We start from the raw sequence: 25,504 nt of genomic DNA, 5'->3' as shown, positions 1-25,504 counted from the left end.
GCACGACTCTACTGCAATAAACAGCTTGCCTGATAGCAATAAAAAAATAAACAAATAAATAAAAAATAACTTAAGTTCCAATCCAAAAACTGTCCCCCACTAAGACTGAGTGGAGGGGTTCTGCAGGGCAGTGGATGAACATATTGTATAGACTAGACTAGAGGGAACCTGCATGTCTTCTTTCCTGCTGCAGTCACTGCAGTCACCAGCAGATGGCGGCAAGCACAAGGTCAAACAATAACCAGAAGCATAAACTTTGTTCTTTCCCACAATGCTCTCCGGTGTGTAGACTCAGAGCGAGCAGACATGTCTAAGAGGAAGGTGCTCGAGCTTTTTTATGATGTGGTGTCCCCCTATTCCTGGTTGGGGTTTGAGGTGAGAGTTACCATTACAAGTCAGTTCTTTGCTCGTGCAGTGGTATCTGTGTGCATGGCTGTACTATGTAAAACGAGCAGGGGGGGGGGGGGGGGTTGACTGCTGAGTGACAGTAGGGGGTTCTGCTCTTCTTATAATGTATTCTGTTACATTGTGGGTTATCCGTTGTCATGCTTTTCCCTTTAATATCCCCCCCCCCCATGCAGTATTAGTTGGTATGACCCAGAACAATAGAACAATAGTAAGGAGTCACAGCAGACCAGCTTTTCTCAACCTTTTGTCAGTCAAGGCACTCTTTAAAATTCTGCATAATCTCAAGGCACCCATTGTAAAATGTAAATGAATCCTTTTATATAAGGCAGCAACATCCACACATAGAACACCAAACGTTACAGGTGATTATGGGTTCACACTATTGCGGTGCGGGAAAGCCTGTGATCTGTGCACATTTCCCGCACTGCAGTCAAATCACACTGCCCTTGCGATCTGTAGCATGTGACAGTGCATTACTAAGTGGGGTACACACTATAAGAAAATCTGGCGAACAATTGTCCGATTTTCCTCGTTTCACAGCAAATCGGAACCGATGAACGAAAATTTGTACGAAAATGATCGTACGACAAAGACTATTTTTTTTTTTTTTTGCTGTTTATTGTTTCTGATCATGCGCAGTCTTTCTTTTCAGAATTTTTTGGTACAAAAATCGTATGAAAACGGTACACATTAAACAAAAATTGTTAATTTTTCTCCCGTACGAGAAAAATTGTGGAGTTTGTGCTTTCGAGAATTTTCGTACGAAAATGCAGAATCAGTTGTAGAAAGTTGTGTGCACACTATATGAAAATTGTACGAAACTTCTTTGGATGAAAATGTCTCTCTAAGATTTTCTTATAGTGTGTACGAGCCTTTAACCACTTACCGACTGCTCACAGTAATCCTACTGCGGCAGGGCGGCTCCCCTGGGTCCAGCGACTTAGACCCATGTTGCTGGACTCCTAGTGATTTCGGCAGTGCTTTATACACAGCGGGAGTCGGGCCGGAGGAGGAGATCGCCGCCTCCCTTCCCCGATCATCGGGGAAACTGTGAGAAGATCCGCCTGCTTATGTAAAGAAAGCAGACGGATCTTCTCAGTGACAGACAGGAGGAGAGCACAGGATTCAGCATAATTGAACCTGCGATCTCTGTCACAGAACTCCCCCCCCCCCCCCCCCCACATGTCAGTAAGCATGAGGCATACATTTAACCCATTGATCACCCATAGGGTTAACCCCTTCCTTGCCAGTGTCTTTATTACAGTAACAGTGCATATTTTTAGCTCTGATTACTGTAGTAATGTCAATGGTCCCCCCAAACAAAAGTGTCAAAAATAACAGGGGTCCGATCTGTCCGCCGCAATGTCGCAGTCCCGCAAAAAATCGCAGATCGCCGCCATTACTAGTAAAAAAATAAACAATAAAAAGGACCTACTAGTTAGTAAACGCGATAACATTTGAGCAAACCAATCAAAATACGCGTATTGCGATTTTTAATTTTTTTTTTTACCAAACTTATGTAGCAGAAAACAAATTAGACTAAAATGTTAAAAAATTTAGATTTTTAAATTTTTTTTTTGGGGAATGTTCTATAACAGAATGTGAAAAATATTGTTTTTTTTTTTTTTTTTTTTCAAAATTGCTGCTCTTTTTTTGTTTATAGCGCAAAAATTATCGCACAGGGGATCAAATACCACCAAAAGAAAGCTCTATTTGTGGGGAAAAAAAAGACGTAAATTTTGTTTGGATACAGCGTCGCACGTCCGCGCAATTGTCCATTAAAGTAACGCAGTGCCAAATCGCAAAATAGGGCCTGGTCAGGAAGGGGGTAAAATCTTCCGGGGCTGAAGGGGTTAATGACTCCCCAAATGCAGGTCACAAACACAGTGCATATGACCGCATCGGATTGCATGGTACAAAAGTACCATGCAATCGGGTTGCAGTACGCTTCCTAAATTGGTGCATGCATGACTTGGGTGCCATGCAGTGCAATTTTAGCCCATGCAAAATGACCCATGAGAATTGAACAGGAATGCGGTGTGATTCCTGTATGATTCACATGCGGTTCATAGTGTGAACCAACACTTATTCTTCCAAAGCACACAGATACTGACTAGTATTCCAGTGTTTCTCGTTCGTTCCCCTCACTTTCTCTCCCTCACTCAGCTATTGTGACCCCAGTGCTGATGGAATAGGTGGGGGCAAACAGGGATGCTGTGCAGGCTCCCTTTGGGCTCCTTATCAACCACTGATGTCAGTGGTTGATAGGGCGCCGGCAGGTAGAAGGTTGAAATGGTGTATGATGGAAATCTGTGGCTTTGGGTAACTAACAGGACCCCCGAAACAAGCTAACCATTAGACTATAGGCTGCATTGTATTCTCTTGCAGTTGTGGAGGTATCTGTGGAATTGATGTCCGTTAAAGTGGTAGTAAATGCTTTTGTTTCTTTTATCTACAGGTAAGCCTATAATAAGGCTTACTGTATTTTCTGGCGTATAAGACTACTTTTGAACCTCAAAAAAATCCCCCAAAAATTGGGGGTCGTCTTATACGCCAAGTAAAATATCTCCAAGGTAACCTAAGTATAAGTATTACCGGTAGATGAAAATTAGGGGGGTCGTCTTATACGCCCAGTCGTCTTATACGCCGGAAAATACGGTACTTGTAGGTACTGCAAATATCTCCTAACTGTGCTGGTGATGTCACCAGCACATGTGCTTTGGGTATGCCGTTCCTTCAGATCACTGTGCTGTAAACAGTGATTCTTGTGCTCACGCGCGGGTGTGATGTCATCGTAGCTCGTTCATTCAAATGATCAGCGCCCGCGAACCCGGAAGGAAGACTAGGTGAAGATGGAAGCCCTGTCAGCTGAGACAGCACACTGCTGGAGTGCTTCGCTTTAAGGTAAGCTGCACATAATGTGCTAGTATACTAGCACATTATAACATTGTGCAAGGAGGAAAAATTCCCCCCCTAGTTTACTGCCACTTTAAGTTCATTATAGTTAGTAGCATCTGTTTTTACATGCGGGATTTCATGTACACATTTTGTGAGCAGGGCTTTTTTTCTCAGAGAATAGGTGCAGGAACTCCTCCTCCATGGCCCTAACCCCTGGCTGCACCTTTCTTAAAGGAGAGAAGTAAAGTGGCGCCAAATAATACTTTAAGGCTCAAAACTGTGTATCACACAAGGTGCATGGTTCAGGAAAATGTAACGCACAAAGCACAGAACTCAGGTGTGCATAACACGCAGGGTTCAGTAGTGTGTATTGTGCAGTGGTGAGAAGTATGTACCACACAGGGTGCAGAAAAAAAATTAGCAAAAGGGACAGTACTTGCATTCAATGTGAAGCGTCCTTTGTGCTTGGGAATATGCATCATATAGCCCTGTGTACAGAGTGCCGGGGTCGAGAATATGTAACATATTGCCCAGCACACAGAATGTAGTAACCATCAAATGCTCACCTCTGCACATCTCCTTGTTTACATCTGCATCCCCCATTCACAGCTCACCTCTTCTCTCTCTGCCCAAACCTGTGCACCCCCATCCATTTTATCTTTGCCCCCTTGCACATTTCACTTCTGCACCCCTATCTAAAGCTCACCCTAATCCACAGCTTTTACCTCTGCCATCCGCCAAATTTCACCACTGCACCCCCAGCTTTCCCCACAGCTTTCACCTCTGCACAACCTGTCCCATCCTCTACAGCTCTCATTTAGCACAGCCTGCCTTCTGCAGCTCTCACCTCTGCACAAATCCCCCCCAGCCCTCCTTTCTGTACAAATCTATCCCCTCTGCTACCCCCCCTACACTTTTCCAGTTCTCCTCTGCACAACCACCCCCCTACTTTCCAAGTTCTTCTTTCTGCACAAATTCACTACCCCCCACCTCTGAATCCACAGCTCGCTTCTTTTCTCCCTGCCCACAGCTCGCTTCTTTTCTCCCTGCCCACAGCTCGCTTCTTTTCTCCCTGCCCACAGCTCGCTTCTTTTCTCCCTGCCCACAGCTCGCTTCTTTTCTCCCTGCCCACAGCTCGCTTCTTTTCTCCCTGCCCACAGCTCGCTTCTTTTCTCCCTGCCCACAGCTCGCTTCTTTTCTCCCTGCCCACAGCTCGCTTCTTTTCTCCCTGCCCACAGCTCGCTTCTTTTCTCCCTGCCCACAGCTCGCCTCTTTTCTCCCTGCCCACAGCTCGCCTCTTTTCTCCCTGCCCACAGCTCGCCTCTTTTCTCCCTGCCCACAGCTCGCCTCTTTTCTCCCTGCCCACAGCTCGCCTCTTTTCTCCCTGCCCACAGCTCGCCTCTTTTCTCCCTGCCCACAGCTCGCCTCTTTTCTCCCTGCCCACAGCTCGCCTCTTTTCTCCCTGCCCACAGCTCGCCTCTTTTCTCCCTGCCCACAGCTCGCCTCTTTTCTCCCTGCCCACAGCTCGCCTCTTTTCTCCCTGCCCACAGCTCGCTTCTTTTCTCCCTGCCCACAGCTCGCTTCTTTTCTCCCTGCCCACAGCTCGCTTCTTTTCTCCCTGCCCACAGCTCGCTTCTTTTCTCCCTGCCCACAGCTCGCTTCTTTTCTCCCTGCCCACAGCTCGCCTCTTTTCTCCCTGCCCACAGCTCGCCTCTTTTCTCCCTGCCCACAGCTCGCCTCTTTTCTCCCTGCCCACAGCTCGCTTCTTTTCTCCCTGCCCACAGCTCGCTTCTTTTCTCCCTGCCCACAGCTCGCTTCTTTTCTCCCTGCCCACAGCTCGCTTCTTTTCCCCCTGCCCACAGCTCGCTTCTTTTCTCCCATCCATATTATCTTGGCCCTATGCACAATCTTCACCCCTATCTAAAGTTCAATCCACAGCTTTTACCTCTGCTTCCCCCCCCACAGCTTTCACCTCAGCCTATCCCATCCTCCACAGCTCACATTTTGCACAACCTGCTGCCCCCTCCACAATTCCCATTCAGCACAGCCTGCCTTCAGCAGCTCTCACCTCTGCACAAATCTCACCCCTTTCCCAGTTCACCTCTCTGCTAATCCCCCCCCCCCCCCTCAGCCCTCCTCTCTGCACAAATCTCTCCCCTGTGCTAACACCCCCCCCCCCCCCATTCACCTCACCTCACCTCTTCAGGAAGGCCAACACTGCTCTTTACAACAATACAGCAGGGCGGGATTCTGCTCCTGTACCTCCCAGGTGCACGAAAATGTTGGGATTTGATGCACAGGGGCTAAACAGTATGAGGCCTGACTGGACTAACTTGATACACAGGGCCAGTGCAGTGTTTTACAGCAAAAAAAATGCATTCCTGAAACAAAGCATGAAGATGTTATTTAGAAATCAAATATGTACGGGTATGTGATAAGATATAAATATGCATGAAATAAATGTCACATTTCTCTTTGCATCAGGTCATGTGCCGATATAAAAATATATGGAATGTAGATGTTCAGCTTCGTCCTGGATACCTGGGGGGAATAATGCATTCAACAGGTATGCGCAAACAGAACTGAGCAAAATACTTTCACTGCTTGCCGGACACCCCACACAGATATACTGCAGCAGGGCAGCCGCTCTGTGCTGGATTATGTATCTGGTACATAATCAATGCTTCCAGGAAGGGGGCACGAGCGTCCGTCTCCCTGGCTGTGCTGTGATTTGTTAGAGCACATGCCGATCAACAGGTCCCGACTAATAATTGATCCCCGGGACCCACTGATTGGCTCTGTCATTCACAGAACGGAGCACTGTGTTGTAAACAACACAGACTGCCGAACACTGACAGGTGATCTTTGCTGTTTTTTTATTTCCTGCAAAGCAGGGAAAAACACCAGCAAGATCGCTTAGTAAAAGCAGCACATAACACACACATTACACATTGTTAGGTGCACACATAACCCCTTGATCTCCCCTAGATGTTAACCCCTTACCAGACAGTGTCATTAGAACAGTGACAGTGTATAGTATTAGCACTGATCACTGTCACTTTTGATATGCGTCAGTTCCGCCCAGCCAGAATCAGTTAGTGTCAGATTGCCCACCACACTATCACTGTCCCACTATAAGTCACTGATCACCGCCATTACTAGTATAAAAAATAAATACAAATTTCAGTATCTAATCCTGACGCTATAAATGTCATGCAAACCAAATATACACTTATTTGGATTTTTTTTTTTTGCCAAAGACATGTAGTAGAATACATTTTGGCCTACATTCATGAAGAAATTCAAAATTTTACAAACAAAAAAAGGATGGATCGCAAAAAATAAAAAACCCAGTGGTGATAAAATACCACCAAAAGAAAGCTCTATTTGTGTGAAAGGAAATTATAAAAATGTCATTTGCGTACAGTGTTGCATGAACGCGCAATTGCCAGTTAAATTGGCACAGTGCCAAATATGAAAAAACGGTCTGGTCATGAAGGTGTAAAATCTTCTGGAGTTAAAGTGGTTAAAAAAAAGACTACTCACTCATACTCTATTGACGCTTCCTGCTGGCGGAATGAGCACAGAGGTACAATTGTACCCCTTACCCATTCCAAAAAGGTTTAAAATAAAAGGTAAAAAACACATACATACAGGATTTTAAAATTTAAGGTTATTAATGTCCCCAGAAGTAAATCCGGCATGAGTCACAGCATTCAGCAAGGTATTCAGTACCAGTCACGGCTTCCAGCTAGGCAGTCCACATCAATCACGATGACCAATCACCCACTGGGATGTACAAACCACCCTACTCCCGCTAAATGGCAGATTTCCAGCTGCCTTCATTTTAAAGTTTTACCTCTTGGAATTCCAAGTGATGTCATTGACGTGACCAAGGATTCAGCAACCGCAGTGGAGGTCAGATTTGGGCTTGGTGGATTTTTGGCTTCTCCACCCAAACCGCTGACAAATCGAACACAAACAAGCAACATTAGTTAGAGATTTTAAAAAGTTTGAAAGGCAATTCATTTGGACTGCAATGGCAAAGATCTTTTAGGGGTTTCCACCTTCATATTTGCTATATAGAGTACACTGACTATGGAGAGGCTGCTCACCCAATAATACTAGACAAGAAGGGATGCCGAGGCATCGACCCCCAACGGGTTTTTAGGCAGCATAAGAAATATTGGGTATGAAGACAAAAATGATGTAAAAAAGTAATAAAAAATATAATCTTTAATAAACAAAACTTGAAAAGTGACAAGTGATATAACATGAATCCTACGGAGGCGGACCGTGTGAAAGAGCCCTATCTAAAGAGCTGAAAAATGCAGCTATTCAGCGTTTTTTAACCATAAGCTTTTGTGGGAGTATAGTTTTTGCTAAAAAATGCTACAGCTGAAAAACACTACTGGAAAAGGCACTGAAGAACTCATTCTACAGCGAACACTGCTGGCATTTTTTAGAACCTCCAGTGTTCATGAGGCCTTAATGCTAAAACCACCTTCAGTTGCAGACTAGTGCTGGCTCTTTGGGTTCCCCTGCTGAGACCTCATCTGTGGTTGTTCTATTTATTTGAAGAAACAGTACTAACACTGCTTTTGAGTTTGGATCTGCTTTTTTCTTTCTCTGTTGGGTCAGTATAGCTTAGTCCTCGAAAGTGCTTAACATCTGAAAAAGGTGACCCTAGCTGGGGGGTGAAGGTTTAAACCCATTTAAACATTTGGTTGCCAAGTCTGTTGAATTGATTACCTAACTCCTGAGATTTGTCCAGCCCTGACCCTGTTTGTGATATAGTGTATAGGGGAATATTTCCTGCAATAGTTACGACAGATCATTCAGAAACTGTGAAAATACTATACTATAAAATATAAATGTTACTTATTACTATTATTTTTATAGGTAATTCTCCACCTGCAATGGTTCCCAAAAAAGGAAAATACATGGGCCAGGATTTGGTGAGGCTATCTGAATTCTGCGAGGTTCCTCTGAGAGAACCAAGTGACTTCTTTCATGTGATTATTAAAAAAGGTTAGTCCTTTGCTGACTTTGTTCAATGCTTTTTCTGAAACATACATTATCTCAAAAGTGAGTACACCCCTCACATTTCTGTAAATATTTTATTATATCTTTTCATGTGACAACACTGAAGAAATGACACTTTGTTACAATGTAAAGTAGTGAGTGTACAGCTTGTATAACAGTGTAAGTTTGCTCTCCCCTCAAAATAACTCAACACGCATTCATTAATGTCAAAACCACTGGCAACAAAAGTGAGTACACCCCTAAGTGAAAATGTCCAAATTGGGCCCAAAGTGTCAATATTTTTCCGTGGCCACCATTATTTTACAGCACTGCCTTAACCCTCTTGGGCATGGAGTTCACCAGAGCTTCACAGGTTGCCACTGGAGTCCTCTTCCATGATGACATCACAGAGCTGGTGGATGTTAGAGACCTTGCGCTTCTCCACCCCTCCGTTTGAGGATGCCCTAAGGTTGCTCAATAGGGTTTAGGTCTGGAGACATGCTTGGCCAGTCCATCACCTTTATGCCCCGTACACACGTGCAGATTGTCGGCCGAACGATCGGCCGCCTTTTGTCCCCGGGCTGTCGTGTCTGTTGAAAAGTGCAAAAGACTGCACAAGAATTTTGTCCGCCGACTACAGCCGACTGCAGAAGTGATGTCATGTGATGGTTAACTTTCCCTGTGTTTTTTCTTTTCTGAGCATGCCCAGTCTTGCAAATCTGCTGTCTGTCGGCCGAATTCTGTATTGACTGGCGAACAATCGGCCGCTCTGGTGTCGGCATACAAAAATTTTAATGCTTGCACGACCGATTCTTTTCGGCCGAAAGTGCGCTGTCGGAAGCATCATACTAACAAGCCGAAAATCGGCCGATCGTTCGACGGCCGAACATTTTCGGCCGACAATCTGCACGTGTGTACGGGCCTTTACCCTTCGTAAGGCAGGGCAGTGTTCATCTTGGGGGTGTATTTGGGGTAGTTATCATGTTGGAATACTGCCCTGCTGCCCAGTCACTGAAGGGAGGGGATCATGCTCTGCTTCAGTATGTCACAGTATATGTTGGAATTTATGCTTCCCTCAATATACTGTAGCTCCCCAGTGCCGGCAGCCCCAGACCATGACACTTCTACCACCATGCTTGACTATAGGCAAGACACATTTGTCTTTGTACTCCTCCCTTGGTTGCCACCACACACGCTTGACACCATCTGAACCAAATAAAATTACCTTGGTCTCATCAGACCACAGGACATGGTTCCAGTAACCTATGTCCTTAGTCTGCTTGTCTTCAGCAAACTGTTTACGGGCTTTCTTTTTCATCATCTTTAGGAGAGGCTTCCTTCTGGGATGACAGACATGCAGACCAATTTGATGCAGTGTGCGGCATATGATCTGAACACTGACAGGCTGACCCCCCCCCCCCCCCACTCCTTCAACCTCTGCAGCGATGCTGGCAGCACTCATACGTCTATTTTCCAAAGACAACCTCTGGATAGGACGCTGAGCATGTGTACTCAACTTCTTTAGTCGACCATGGTGTGGCCTGTTCTAAGTGGAACCTGTCCTGTTAAACCGCTGTATGGTCTTGGCCATCATGCTGCAGCTCAGTTTCAGAGTCTTGGCAATCTTCTTATAGCCTAGGCCATCTTTATGTTTTGTTCAGCTTCTCAGATAGTTCTTTGCTATGAGGTGCCATGTTAAACTTCCAGTGACCAGTATGAGAGGGTGAGATCGATAACACCACATTTAACACCCTGCTCCCTATTCACACCTGTGACCTTGTAACCCTAATGAGTCGCATGACACCGGGGAGGGAAAATGGCTAATTGGGCCCAGGTTGGACATTTTCACTTAGGGGTGTACTCACTTATGTTGCCAGCGGTTTAGCCATTAATGGCTGTGTGTTGAGTTATTTTGAGGGGACAGAAAATGTACACTGTTATACAAGCTGTACACTCACTACTTTATATTGTAGCAAAGTGTAATTTTTCAGTGTTGTCACATGAAAAGATATAAAATATTTACTCCCATTTGTGAGATACTGTATGCATATAGGCGATCAATGCACTTTTTAAGATGCTTCAAATACTGCAATTTTGTTTGCATGACAAATTACTCAGGTTGCCTATGGTTATTCACAGAGGTTTTAGTGACCTTTCACAATGATCAGTTTTTGATGCACTTTTGGCGTTTAAAAGGGGAACAAATTAGTTACAAAGGTATCATGTATAAATCCTCACACTAATGCGTTGCAGGTGCTGTGCATTCTTAAAAGTCCTGCATGCTGCATTTTTGGTGAATGCTTACAACGCACAAAAAATGCACCTCAAATGAATAAAAATGCGTGAAAAACATTAAAAAAAAACCAAAATGTGCTCTTGGTGCACTTTTTGTCACGTATCCATTTTTAACAGGTGCATAGTTGGAGTCAGGTAACCAGAAAATGCTTAAATGCATATGCATTTTTTTTTTCCAATGAAGCAGTGTTAAAGGGCTCTTATTTATTGGGGAGGCATACAGAGAAGTGTTTGTGAACCAAGTGCAGAGATTTGTTGCCACTTATCAACTATTTCTTTACTGTCAGATCAATGAAAGACTGATCTCTTGAAATGATCAGCTCTTCAGCTCTAAAAAAAAAAAAAATAAGAGTTTTTATAAATAAAATGTAAAAGAATCATACTTGGTGAATGCAGCATCGGTCTGATGATGCATCTGCCCCCCGCTGGCTCTTTGACTGAGAACCGAGTGATCAAAGTCCGCTAATTGCTCGGTTCTCAGAGCTCCGTGAGCAGAGAGGTGGTGACTGTCAGTCATTGCTACTCTCCTCTGCCGTCACTCTCCTCTGCCGTCACTCTCCTCTGCCGTCACTCTCCTCTGCCGTCACTCTCCTCTGCCGTCACTCTCCTCTGCCGTCACTCTCCTCTGCCGTCACTCTCCTCTGCCGTCACTCTCCTCTGCCGTCACTCTTCTCTGCCGTCACTCTTCTCTGCCGTCACTCTTCTCTGCCGTCACTCTCCTCTGCCGTCACTCTCCTCTGCCGTCACTCTTCTCTGCCGTCACTCTCCTCTGCCGTCACTCTTCTCTGCCGTCACTCTCCTCTGCCGTCACTCTCCTCTGCCGTCACTCTCCTCTGCCGTCACTCTCCTCTGCCGTCACTCTCCTCTGCCGTCACTCTCCTCTGCCGTCACTCTCCTCTGCCGTCACTCTCCTCTGCCGTCACTCTCCTCTGCCCTCACTGGAGTGCTAAGCTGTGGAGGAGGCGGGAGCAGCTGGCTCAGGCTCTCAGCAACTTGTTGAGAGGCTTGGCCAGGTGCTAGTCCAGGGTTGTGGGCGAATCCCAACCATATTGTCGTGATCTTTCACCAGCTTGTACCGGCTCTGTGACTTCACCCTGCTGTCTGTTAAAAATGGGTCACTGGAGTTCAGAACGATCTTTACTCCTGTTATATACAGGAGAAGTACAGGCAAACAAGCTTTAGTTATACTTCTCCTTTAAAGCAGAACTTCACCCTTTTGTTTGGGGGGTGGGGTTACCTGGTTTTGACAGGCACCCACTTCTGCCGGGTTGACTACCCATCCTAGTCCCAGAAGACTGCGAAACATTTCACAAAGGGCATCGCAGCTTACACATGCGCAGTAGGGAGGCAGCTGCGAAGCCGCAAGGCTTCACAATTGGTTTGCCTTAGGTAATATGCCAGTGCTAGGGGCCAAAATCCTATTGAAGAATCGGCATAGGTGAGAACAGCTGGATACCTGGACAGGTAAGTGTCCTTTTTATTAAAAGTCAGCAGCTATAGTGTTTGTAGCTGCTAATTGTTTTTGTTTTTTTTGTGGAGAGACTGAACCTCCTCTTTAAGCAAAATTAGCTCTGTTCGCAGTTGAGGTTTCGCTTAAAGTGTATGTAGACCCCAACATTGAACCTAATTTATTTGCTCCCTTTTGGTATGTTAAATATACCATTGGAAGCATTTGTTATATCAGTTTAGAGAAGTGCAAAACAAAAAAAATCCTGTTGATCCTGCCACAAATTCTTTTTTAGGTTTGGGCAAAGGGGAGGTGGGATTACAACACCTGTCAGTTTGTTTTGCTGTCTGTGTCTTCCCCCTCTCTATTGGTCCTGTTTACTGATATCATTGAAAGTGAAAGTAAAATGAAATCCCAAGTTTTGAGTTGTTCCCAGGAAAGTAATGGGGGAAATCTTCCAATGGGGACAGTAGTTATGTTGACCCTTTGGGGTCCCCAAGAGATTTGCTTAATTTGAAGATTTTGATTTGGCAATGGGACAGGAAGTGAAGAGAAATCTCCGCAATGAGACAAAGATGGCAAAAATAAACCTTACAGGGGTATAACCCTCCTTCCTCTATCCAAAATGAAAAAAGTTTTGCCTATAATTCTACTTTAACCCTCCTAGTTCTTATCTTGGACTGTGGAATAACTAGCCTTTATGTTGTAGAAATCAAAGTGGGAGTGGTTAAGTAGTGAAGCAAAAAGATTTTGGACAGGGCTGACTACACCCAGTAGTCACCGGTGTGAAAAACGAAAAAGTGTTGTGTTTTGTCAGCCCACAGCAGGGCTTAAAGAGGAACCCCAGCCTTTTGCAGAAAAATGAAAAGTCAGCAGCTACAAATACCGTAGCTTCTGACTTTTAATAAACAGGTACTCATCAGCCTAGGGATACAGTGCTGTCATCACCTGGGCCGGGTTTTCGCTGGTCTTCTGGTCCCCAGAGCCAGTGTCAACTTAAGAGCATTATAGGCCCCTGGGCAATGCAGTGCACTGGGGCCCTGCCTACACAATCACCCACGAGAATAAAAATGCAAATTATGGATAAAGCTATATTTGCTGGTACAGCAGTGCAAGGCTAATGACAGCTTCCAAGTTCGGCGGCTGGGTCCAGTGAACAAACACAAGGACGGGAGTCTAACTTTACTGTCCTGTGTGTGCCTGTTTCTTTGGAGGCAGACAGGTATTCCTGCAGTTGTGGGCTCCCCCCTCCACGGTCCAAGTGGCCTGACAGCAGCGCAGGGCCGACAGGGGCTTACCATCTGCTAAGTCCGCCGGCGGGATTCAGGACTAATGCTTGGCTGGGGCTAGGCAAGTGGGGCCCCCTGGCAAGGTGAGGCCGCTGGGCAACTTCCCAGTGTGCCCATTCGGTAAGACAGCCCTGCACGGAGCCACCATCATGAGTGCGGGAGGCCAGCTGTGACTTTTTACTAGCTCGCAGTCCGCTCCCCACTGCACGATTGCGAGTCGCACTTCGCTTTCTGAATGGACCTGCAGCCTCTTGGGACCTGTGACGTGTTCCAGGAGGTTGCAGACAGGGAGGCCGAAATTCAGTATTCGCTCCCTGGAAAAAAAAAAAAAAATTACATTTAGTGATAGAGGGAGAGGAGGAGTACGATGAGCGAAACTTCTGATTTCATGTGAAATTCAGCTTTAACCGCTGACTGTATTTCTGGCAGATTAACAAGTAAGTGGGAAATTGTGCACATATTGCACAGATGTACAGCATATGTGTTTTATATATATATATATATATATATATATATATATATATATATATATATAAATAAATTTTTTTTTTTTTTTTTTTTTAACTCCATACATAGTAGCTGCTGGGTGCAAAACATTTTGAGTTACAGACTCAGAATAAGCATGCAAATTAGAGGGCAAGGTAAAGTTGGAACTCCTAATCTGCATACCTGTTCCAGGACAGAACAGAACATGACAGCAAAGCAGCTAGCATTTTGAAAAGGTCAGCTGTAGCAGTCTCCATATTTTTAACTAATTGATAACATTTTATGTAATTTGGGGATTTTCTTGAAGGACTCCCAATACATACATTGCATATTTTTCATAGACTAATGTGAAAGAGTATTTTTCAAGTGCACAGGCATGGATTTCAGTAGTAGTTTTTTTTAAGTCTAGGGGATCCAAATAAGCAGTAAAATCTACAGTGTTCATCACTGAATATTAAAAAAGAATAGCGCGCAAATGCAAAAGAAATTACTACCAAATCTGAAGAGAGTCCATAAATAAAAATGGGGGTTTGGTCCCACCATATGGCCATATCGTGCTCAAGCCCACTACTGCGTCAAAGTACCCCATTATCAGTGGGTCCTACACTATCCATGAAAAAGAGATGAATCCAGCCCTTCTAACCCTTGGAGACAACACTCCTTGCTGGGAAAAATGTGCAAATGCACTACAGGGGACTCCTCCTATATCCATTTGATGGTGGACACTGATTGAGTACAGGTGTATGTGGGGGGTGGGGAGGGCTGCTCAACCTCGATAGTCTGGTCAGACCGAATACATAATAAACAGGCAAAAAATTTGGGGGAGCAAACCCATGTATTTCCAAAGCTGCTGCAGCTATGAACCAAAAGACATGTATATTAAAAAAGAATAGCGCGCAAATGCAAAAGAAATTACTACCAAATCTGAAGAGAGTCCATAAATAAAAATGGGGGTTTGGTCCCACCATATGGCCATATCGTGCTCAAGCCCACTACTGCGTCAAAGTACCCCATTATCAGTGGGTCCTACACTATCCATGAAAAAGAGATGAATCCAGCCCTTCTAACCCTTGGAGACAACACTCCTTGCTGGGAAAAATGTGCAAATGCACTACAGGGGACTCCTCCTATATCCATTTGATGGTGGACACTGATTGAGTACAGGTGTATGTGGGGGGTGGGGAGGGCTGCTCAACCTCGATAGTCTGGTCAGACCGAATACATAATAAACAGGCAAAAAATTTGGGGGAGCATACCCATGTATTTCCAAAGCTGCTGCAGCTATGAACCAAAAGACATGTATATTAAAAAAGAATAGCGCGCAAATGCAAAAGAAATTACTACCAAATCTGAAGAGAGTCCATAAATAAAAATGGGGGTTTGGTCCCACCATATGGCCATATCGTGCTCAAGCATCACTGAATGCCAGTGCTCTTCTCCACTCTCTGACTGTGATTTTGGCTGGCCTGTGCCGACAATGCAGGACTGCTGAACCTTGATGAGAGAAAAAGCAAAAAAAGTATTACTGCTTATTTGTATCTAACTAGGCAAGCATTTCACTCTTGTATTGGTGGCAAGTTTGCGGTAAGGGTAAATTTTCTGCTTTCCAGAGTTAAACTTTTCACGTAAGAATATCGGGATCTGTTATGTTTACACAGAATTTCTACCCGGATATTGCAAGTAAGCAGAATAATATACAGAGCCCTATTTACCATAATGGTACTCAAGCAATCACTCAAAATACAACTTTCCCATAGAAAGGAATGGACCACAGCGTACATAATCAGTAAAAAAAACATCAGTTTTCTGAGAAAAGGCACTGTGACTTCAATCGGGGCTGCATAGTGAAGATTGTTGCATTGGTTCTGAAGGTAAGTATAATACCTAGTGGGCAGCACTTGAGGGGTTGAAGGAACTAATTAAAGTAAAATATAGGTAATACAGTAGTTGTCTTTTAATGTGTGCTTGTTACATGGCTGCTATAATTGATTAGTCCAGTAGATGGCAACAAGCTCAAAGTGAATATTGTCACATTTAGTATATTTTGCAGCTTACTGTTTCTCAAAGCTGAACTCCCGGGAAAAGAAAAGTGTTCCCTTACAGTGGGGTTGCCCTTCATTGCAGGAGAAAGATGCTTGTTTAGCTCTGTGGGGCCCCAAAAAGTAGATTTAATGACCTGATCCCCAGTCTGGTCAGGCTTCCTCTAGGCCAGCCTTTCTCAACCTTTTTAACAACAGAAGAACCCTTGAAATACATTTCTGGTCTCGGGGAACCCCTGATGAAAATTAAGAATCTGCAACTCATGACACATTAGTGTGACAGTACAGTGGGAAGAATGCTCCTTACTCTGGTCATCATTGGGAGGAATTACCCCCTTACAGATAGCTAAAATGAACAATGGTGTCATGGGGAACTTATCGAAGAGGCAGAAATTGCCCATTGCTCAAGGAACCTCTAGCAACCTCAGGAGGAACCCTAGTTGAAAAACCCTCCTCTAGACTGTAAGACCAGTGCTTGCAGCCTCTTCTCCTCTGCACTCTGGAGGACATGGGTCCTTTAAGGCAATATCTCTCAAACTTTTTTTTCAGTCAGGACACCCTTTAAAATTATGCACCCAAGATCCACACGTGTGGGACACCAAACATTAGAGGTGATTTATTCTTCTAAAGCAAATGCACCTTTGCACACTGGTACTGACTAGTATTCCACAGTTTCTCTTCTCCCTCAGTTTTTCTCCCTCACTCTAATGTGACCTCTAGTGCTGATGGAGAGAGGCAGGCGAGGGACAAATAAGGATGCTGGGCATTTGCCTGGCATCCTCCTTATCATCCAGTGTCATGGTTGGTAGGATGCCAGCAGCTGGAAGGTTGGTAATGCTGCACAAGGAAAACCTATGGCTTTGTGTAACTTAAAGGCAGGCTTGATCCACCAGCAGGCTTGCATACAATTTTGAGGCAATTTTCCAAGGCACTCTTGAAGAAACCTGAAGGCACCTCAGGGTTTCTGGGCATCCTGGTTGAAAAGGGCTGCTTTAAAGTCATCAAGACCAATATAATACCCATAAAGCTGCATTAGATCTAAGGACATTGAGGGACAGACAACTTTTAGATCATAGGGGAGCAGCAGAGAATGTCACCTACTGAATCAGGGGTTCTAGTAAAACAATTGCTAGGCCTAAATTAGCATTTAATCTTTGCAGTTTGGGGCAGGCCTACTGCAGGGGAGCATTTTTCCTTTGCCCAGAGAAGGCTTTAAACACGGTGGCTGCATTAATAAGTTAACTTTTTTTCAGGTTTTTGTTTCTATGTATTGCCATCTGTTAATTCTGCCAATAATACACTTTTTTTCCTAGGGTAGCAACGCACACTCATTGCACTGTATCTATGGAGGAGCAGTTTGGCCACCCTAGACTGTCATTGGAAGTTTTATTTTACACATTTCTGTCCGTTGTTTCATTTGTGTTTGACATGCCTGCTGTACCTGGAACTTACGCAGGGCTGAGATATCTCCCTTCCATGTTAATAGTATTGCTCCAGTCACTCAGCATGTTACTATTACATGTTAGAAGGGCAAATGAGTCGCATGCTTCTCCATACTAAAAGGTACCTGTTGTTTTTCTTACAGGAAGTCTCTCAGCCATGCGCTTTGTAACGGCCATTCAGATGATGCATCCTGAATTTCTAGAACCAGTTTCAAGGGAGCTTTGGATACGAATCTGGTCTGAGGTCAGTTCTGCATCATGTGTCTATTTTTGTTTGTTTTCTGTAATTGATATATAAAATGTATATGATGAGTCAATGCTTATAGTGTGTTATTGTTTTATAGGATAAAGATATTACTGAACCAGAGAGCATACTGGAGGTAATGTATATGTATTTATATTATTACTTCCCTGCTATAATGTGCTGTGACAATCTGTATGAACATCACATTCTAATGTCAGGTTTGACAGCTGAAACTTCTGTTTCCATGATTATTTAATGCGTATGACGGTTTACTCAAACAGGGTGAAACATTGGGGTGATCATTGCTTACAGATTATAATCCTTAATCACTTAAGGACCGCCCCATGTACATATACTGTGGCAGGGCAATCCTTAAGCGCAAAATCACGCACATATACGTGATTTTGTTTTAGGGCTCTAGGAGGCGTGCCCGTGCTGCCGGAGCAGCGCTCCCACTTTGATTAGACACAGCGGGAGCCAGTCATGGGGTCCATCGGCCACAATGGCCACCGGTGATTGTGAAGGAGAATGACAGAACAGCTGTATGCCTTATGTAAATAAGGCAGACCGCTGTTCTGTCAGACAGGGAGGGAGGGAAGGGAGAGATTGTGTGTTCCTACTAATCAGGAATACAGATCTCTCTCTTACTGCAGTCAGTCCACCTCCCCTACACTTAGAAAGCATTCCCTAGGAGTACAATTAACCCCCTTGATCGCTCTTGATGTTAACCCCTTCCCTGCCAGTGTCATTTATACAGTACCAGTGCATATTATTTAGCACTGATCACTGTATTGGTGTCACTGGTCCCCAAAAAGTGTTACTTAGTGTCAGATTTGTCCACCGCAATGTTGCAGTCCCGCTAAAAATCGCTGATCGCTGCCACTACTAATAAAACCAATTTAAAAAAAAAAAAAATTCCATAAATCTATCCCATAGTTTGTAAACGCTATAACCTTTGCCCAAACCAATTAATATATGCTTTTTGTGATTTTTTTTTTTTTTTTTTTTTTTTTTTAACCAAAAATATGTAGCAGAATACAAATTGGCCTAAACTGATAAAGAAATTATTTTTTTTTTTTTTTTTTTTTATTGAATTTGTTATAGCAGAAAGTAAAAAAAATATTTTTTTTTTCAAAATTGTTATTCTTTTTTTAGCGCAAAAAAATAAGAACCCCAGATGTGATCAAATACCATGAAAAGAAAGCTCTATTTGTGGGGAAAAAAAGGAAATCAATTGTATATGGGTACAGCGTCGTACGACCACGCAATTGTCAGTTAAAGCAACGCAGTGCCGTATCTCAAAAAATGGCCTGGTCATTAGGGGGGTAAAACCTTCTGTGGTTATAGAAGATCTAAACCCAATCACTAAAGTATCATATAAGAACTGATACATTAACATAATTTCATATTTGCTCTGTCTTTTTAAATGTGCAATTTGATTAAAGAATACTAGGAGATTTTGCCGTAAAAGTCCTTGTTTAGGAAATTCTGTTTGTTGGGTGACTTTATGCAGTGACAACTGTCTCTCAACTGTGCTTCAAAATTGTCCCCCTGTCACATGCATCACTGTTGAAAAATGTAAGCAGTTGTTTTACCACATGTTGTGCAGTCCAACATTGTCGCAAGAATTTTACTATTGTGGTTATGAATATACACTGATCAGCCAAAACTTTGTGATCACTCGCCTAAAATTGAGCAGGTCCCCCTTTGCCACCAAAACAGCCCTGACTAATCAAGTCATGGACTCCACTAGACCTCTGAAGGTATGCTGCAGTATTTGTCACCAAACTGTCAGTAAGTTGCAAGGTGGGGCCCCATAGATGCTTAATTGGATTGAGATCTGGAGAATTCAGAGGTCAACTCCAACTCCTCTGACTTGTTGTGTTCCCAAAACTATTCTTGAACCATTTTTGCAGTATGCCAGGGCTCATTATTCTGCTGAAAGAGGCCAGGGAATACTAATTCCATGAAGGGGTGAACTTGGTCAGCCACAATGTTTAGGTCGGTGGTAGGTGCCAAGCAACATCCACATAATTGGCAGGACCAAGGTTTCCCAGGAGAACATGGCCCAAAGCATCACACTGCCTCCTTCAGCTTGCCGTCTTTTCATACTGCATCCTGGTGCCCTCTCTTCCCCAGGTAAGCAAAAACGTGATTAATCAGACCAGGCAACCTTCTAGGCAGTTTATGCCTATGCAGCCCCATGCACAACAAACTGCGATGTCCATTTTTCTTTTCTGTTTTCAACAAATCAACTTCAAGGACAATGTGTTTTCTTGCTGCTTAATCTATCCTACCAACTTTGAGATGCCATTGGAACGAGATAATCCATGTAATTCAATAATCCTGCCAGTGGTGATAATGTTATGGCTGATCAGTGTATAAGACCTGGAGAGAGAGAGTGCATGAACAAAATATAAACTTTAATCAAAAGCTATTTTTTTTTTTTTTTATTGTTTATAGGTGTATACTTTTAACATGAACTGCTTCACATTGCAGTGCCCTGTACAAAAATGCAAAATGTCAGTTCACATCAAAGGAGTACATTGGTCTGAACAGAAACAATAAGTTAAGGCTATATGCCTTATTCTTGCATATGGACTGTGTTGGGCAAAGCAGCCTAACGCTGCTGGTGTGAACTAGCTCTAAAGCATGTGTCAAACACAAGGCCCTTGGCCTGAATCTAGCCAAACAGGCCATGTCATGTGACCCTCCCACTTAGTTTTGCAGCCGGACTGTGGTGGAACTCAATTCTGCCATCTCCGGCTCTCACCCTTCAGCCCCGGTTCACACTTAGGCGAGTGCGGGAAGGCTGCGAATCCGCAGCCTGTTCCCGCATCGCACACGCACCCCCGGCAGTTCACACTGCCATATGCGATACGCTGGGGGTGTCAATGTAATCTTAACGACACCCCCAGTTTGATCGCATATCGCAGTGCGATCGTGCAGTTCGCACAGGATCGGATCACACAAGTGTGAACCGCTGTGCGATCCGATCCTGATGCGGCTTCCAAAAAGGGTCCCTGTGCGTGTTTGGTGCGGCTGCGGTGCGAATTTAGCCATACAAAGTGTATGGCTAAACTCACACCGCACAGCTGATCGCATGTAATGTCGGAGCAGTGCGCTCCGACATTACATGCGAACCCCGCACACGCACAAGTGTGAACCGGGGCTTACTCCCACTCCCTGTCACTTGTAAACACAGAGGCCTTCTGTGTTTACAAATATTCATAGTATGGAGTGGCGATAAATCCTTACCAATATATTATTCCATGATGAGACACCAAAAAGTGCTAAAATACCTATGTAAACTCTCAATCAGTGACATCAGAAATAAACATAAAAAATATTACAAAAAGATATTACATATAATATGTGATTATTATAGTCAATATTAAAAACGTGATAAATCGGTTCATATCAGCCGCAGTGGACAGTGCCTCCAAAATCCAGTGCTGCGTGAACCACACTAAAGATAAAGTTTTTCATAAAATGCTATAAATATTGATTGTGTATATGGTGACACTACAGGTGTTGGCAGCATAATCCCTATTATACTTTTATTGTCTATAATTCTTCTTTTTCACATTTTCTGTATGTATGTTTATATAAGTTTACATAAATAGAAGTAGTAGTATAGGATTTTAGAGTAAGTTTCCTGTTGACAAATGTGTGTGTCTTTGTTTTATTTTGCAAGCACACAAACCATTTAGAATGTACAGTATCTCACAAAAGTGAGTACACCCCTCACATTTTGTAAATATTTTATTATATCTTTTTATGCGACAACGCTGAAGAAATGTCACTTTGCTACAATGTAAAGTAGTGAGTGTACAGCTTGTATAACAGTGTAAATGTGCTGTCTCCTCAAAATAACTCAACACACAGCCATTCATGTCTAAACCACTGGCAACAAAAAGTGAGTACACCCTCTAAGTGGCCCAATATGTCAATATTGTGTGTTGCCACCATTATTTCCCAGCACTGCCTTAACCCTCTTGGGCATGGAGTTCACCAGAGCTTCACAGGTTGCCACTGGAGTCCTCTTCAACTCCTCCATGACGACATCACAGATCTGGTGGATGTAGGAGACCTTGCGCTCTTCCAACTTCCATTTGAGGATGCCCCACAGATGCTCAATAGGGTTTAGGTCTGCAGACCTGCTTGGCCAGTCCATCACCTTTACCCTCAGCTTCTTTAGCAAGGCAGTGGTCGCCTTGGAGGTGTTTTTGGGGTCATTATCATGTTGGAATACTGCCCTGCGGCCCAGTCTCCGAAGGGAGGGGATCATGCTCTGCTTCAGTATGTCACAGTACATGTTGGCATTCTTGGTTCCCTCAATGAACTGTAGCTCCCCAGTGCCATGCAGCCCCAGACCATGACACTCCCACCACAATGCTTGACTGTAGGCAAGACACACTTGTCTTTGTACTCCTCACCTGGTTGCCGCCACACATGCTTGACACCATCTAAACCAAATAAGTTTATCTTGGTCTCTTCAGCAAACTGTTTCAGGGCTTTCTTGTGCGTCATCTTTTAGAAGAGGCTTCCTTCTGGGACAACAGCAATACAGACCAATTTGATGCAGTGTGCGGCGTATGGTCTAAGCACTGACAGACTGACCCACCACCCCTTCAACCTCTGCAGCAATGCTGGCATCACTCATACGTCTATTTCCCAAAGATAACCTCTGGATATGAGGCTGAGCATGTGCTCTCCAATTCTTTGGTTGACCATGGCGAGGCCTATTCTGAATGGAACCTGTCCTGTTAAACCGTTGTATGGTCTTGGCCACCGTACTGCAGCTCAGTTTCCGGGTCTTGGCAATATTCCTTTAGTCTAGGCCAGTGATGGCGAACCTTGGCATCCCAGATGTTTTGGAACTACATTTCCCATAATGCTCATGCACACTGCAGTGTAGTTGAGCATCATTGGAAATGTGGTTCCAAAAAATCTGGGGTGCCAAGGTTCCCAATCAAAGGCCTAGGCCATCTTTATGTAGAACAACAATTCTTTTTTTCAGATCCTCAGAGAGTTCTTTGCCATGAGGTGCCATGTTGAACTTCCAGTGACCAGTATGAGAGAGTGAGAGCAATAACACCAAATTGAACACACCTGCTCCCCATTCACTCCTCAGACCTTGTAACGCTAAGGCCCCTTTCACACGGGCAGTACGCCCGATGGACTCAGTTTTTCTCAGCGGGGATCGATCCGCTGATCGCCGCTGAGCAGGCGGATGACAGCCCCGTCTCCGCTTACTTTGCAGAGACAGAGCTGTCAAAGCCCGCTCTCCTCTATTGGAGATCAGATGAGAATGGCTAGGGTTTCCATCCATCTCGATTTCACAGACCGGATCAGATCGGATAGCAGCGGGTGTCAGCGGAGCGTCTCCGCTGACATCCGCTGCTCCATAGGGCTGCATGGAGCATCCGATAGGGTCCGTCTGAGAAACTGACTGGCGGGCCGGATTGGATCAGAAAGCCTGTGTGAAAGGGGCCTTATGAAAATGGCTAATTGGGCCCGATTTGGACATGTTCACTTAGGGGTGTACTCACTTTTGATGCCAGCGGTTTAGACATTATTGTCTGTGTGTTGAGTTATTTTGAGGGGACAGCAAATTTACACTGTTATACAAGCTGTACACTCACTACCCTACATTGTAGCAAAGTGTCATTTCTTCAGTGTTGTAACATGAAAAGATATAATAAAATATTTACAAAAATGTGAGGGGTGTACTCACTTTTGTGAGATACTGCGATTGTTATTAGAATGGCAAAATTATATCTTTCACTTAGAGTTTTGAAGATTATACTACGATTGTGTGCAGTGGGTAGCAACAGGGTATTTTCATGACAAATATATCTTAATAAGCAAACCTCTTCAGTTCTGTCAATTCGCCTTTCTCTTTTTCTTTCTTGTGCTTTCTCTGATTAAAAAATATATTGAAAAATTGGCTTTGCACGTGATGTGCAAAAATTAGGCTGGGCCACAGCAATTAAAGGGTTCATTCCGGGTTCAAACTACAGCTTTTCCTCCCTTGCATTCTTATACTTTTCATAGTGTTTGGTTGCATTTTTTTTTTTTTGTTTACACTTTCGATTTGTGTTTTTTTTTTTTTTTTTTTCTTTAGGCTGCTACAAAAGCAGGCATGTCAGATGACATTGCTAAAAAGGTTTTGGCCACCATATCTTCACCAGAGGTTAAGAACAAACTCAAGGAGACTACTGATAGTGCTTTAAAGTATGGGGTAAGCTTGAGTAATGGCTGCTGTATTTTGCTTGCAAGGGAGCAGAAACAAAGCATTTATGTAAGAAAACTAGTCAGCTATGTTTTCATTCCTTTCCCTAATTTTTGTGTTTTCTTTGCAGATATTTGGTATGCCTTCTATTGTGGCTCACATAAATGGAAAGCCAGAGCTGTATTTTGGATCTGATCGCTTTGAACTTTTAGCACACCATCTAGGTGGGTTTTCTAAACATATATTTAAAAAAAAAAAACATTTCTCTTCCGTTCATTGATGGACACAGCTCCTGATATTCTTAACCATTGGGTTATACTGCCCCCTACAGGAGTAGGACACTAGGCAGAAAAAAAGGCTGGTTACGCCTATGGGCAGTCCCAGGGGATATACTCTCTCTGCTATAGGTACTCAGTTTTTTTGTTCTGCCTAGTCAGGAGTAAGGACCTTGTTCCTTGCTGGTATCTATGGTCCTGGCAATTTTTTGCACATACGACCAGGTCTCTCCTCAAGTCACAGCGTTCCTCCTGGCTGACGGCCCATTTCGATAGAGAGGGGTTCTGTCTGGAGCAGTGCCCACCTGGTTCTTGGTATGGTGAGTAGCTGTCCACCCTCTCCCCCTGAAGGGTCTTGCGGTGGACGAGGACCCCTCCTTGGGACAGTCAGACCCCCGGTTTCCCTTTCTTCCCATCAGGCACCCCCATTGTCCCCTATCATACTCCCTATTTATGCTGGGGCTGTTTGGGTGGTCTGGTCTACCTCCTGGGGTGGGGGCAGGGAGCTATAATGGTGATGGGGCTGAGAGGGTGCGTCGGAGGATCAGCTGTGCAGGGAGGGGGGGGGGGGGGTTGGACCTGGTGGGGAGCCCCCCGCACTGCCTGGGTCTGACCCTGAGGCCTAGGGATCTCTCCTGGGTCCCTGGAAGCCCCGTGGTGCCGCCATTTTGTTATAGCCTGTGTGTTTCTGTACACAGCGGCCATGTTTCTGTAGTCTGGTGGCCATTTTGCGGTGGTTGAAAATAGCAGCAGCCATGACAGTGGATTTCGGTGGCGGGAGCCCCTCCTCATCCCCTGGTGCTGACTCCTGGATCCTTTTAGTTCCTGATTGCTGCACGTGTAGTGCAGATTATCCTGGTGGCTGCAGGTTCTTGTTTCTGCTGGGTGGTGAGTCTGGTGGGGTTCTCTCCTTCTCTGCTGAGGATTGCTTGGTGCTCTGTGCCTGGCGACTGGGTGGTGCTGCCAGCGCAGTGGTGGTGTCCCTTGCAGTGTTTTACACCTGTTTTGTGGGGTTCCCCTGGTGACTCATGGAGTCTTTGGAGCACATCTCCCCACCTGGTCCCCTCTCTGAGGCTGCGGGTCCTCTGGGTCCCAAACATCCATCGATGCACTGATGGCGGTCCTGGAGTTCTTGGTGTCCCGGGTGGAGGTGGCTTTTGGGCGACGAGCTAGCAAAAAGTGCCCCCTGACTTCTCCTATCTCATCAGATCCTGAATCCGATTTGGCCGCCGCAGACGTGGGTCACCCTGCTGGGTCTGCAACCACGCGCACGGAATCTTCTGATAGGGAGGATGATTCCTCTGCGGCTGCTAGCGCGCATGAAAAGGCGCTGGTGGAAGCACTGATTGTATCTGTGCGTAAGACCTCAAAGATGAAGGATACAGCTGCGACGGAGGTGCAGGTTCCCTCACAAGCCA

At 44.6% G+C, this 25,504-nt stretch overlaps 1 protein-coding gene across 1 annotated transcript in view; it reads left to right on the top strand.

Annotated features, from left to right (window-relative positions):
• The first annotated feature begins 241 nt into the window (after positions 1-241).
• Positions 242-25,504, top strand: part of GSTK1 (glutathione S-transferase kappa 1) — a 38,659-nt gene continuing 13,396 nt past the window's right edge. The window contains exons 1-7 of the mRNA XM_082269310.1: positions 242-375; positions 5,791-5,872; positions 8,209-8,337; positions 17,473-17,573; positions 17,674-17,709; positions 23,704-23,820; positions 23,942-24,035. Of these exons, the coding sequence (XP_082125436.1) occupies positions 307-375; positions 5,791-5,872; positions 8,209-8,337; positions 17,473-17,573; positions 17,674-17,709; positions 23,704-23,820; positions 23,942-24,035 (628 nt within the window). The 5' untranslated portion in view covers positions 242-306. The remainder of the gene's footprint in view (positions 376-5,790; positions 5,873-8,208; positions 8,338-17,472; positions 17,574-17,673; positions 17,710-23,703; positions 23,821-23,941; positions 24,036-25,504) is intronic.

The sequence above is a fragment of the Pelophylax lessonae genome (genome assembly GCF_965119305.1).
Source record: "Pelophylax lessonae genome assembly, chromosome: 9".
Taxonomy (NCBI): domain Eukaryota; kingdom Metazoa; phylum Chordata; class Amphibia; order Anura; family Ranidae; genus Pelophylax; species Pelophylax lessonae.
Note: the sequence above shows the minus strand (reverse complement) of the source record. Positions and strands in the feature narration are given on the sequence as shown.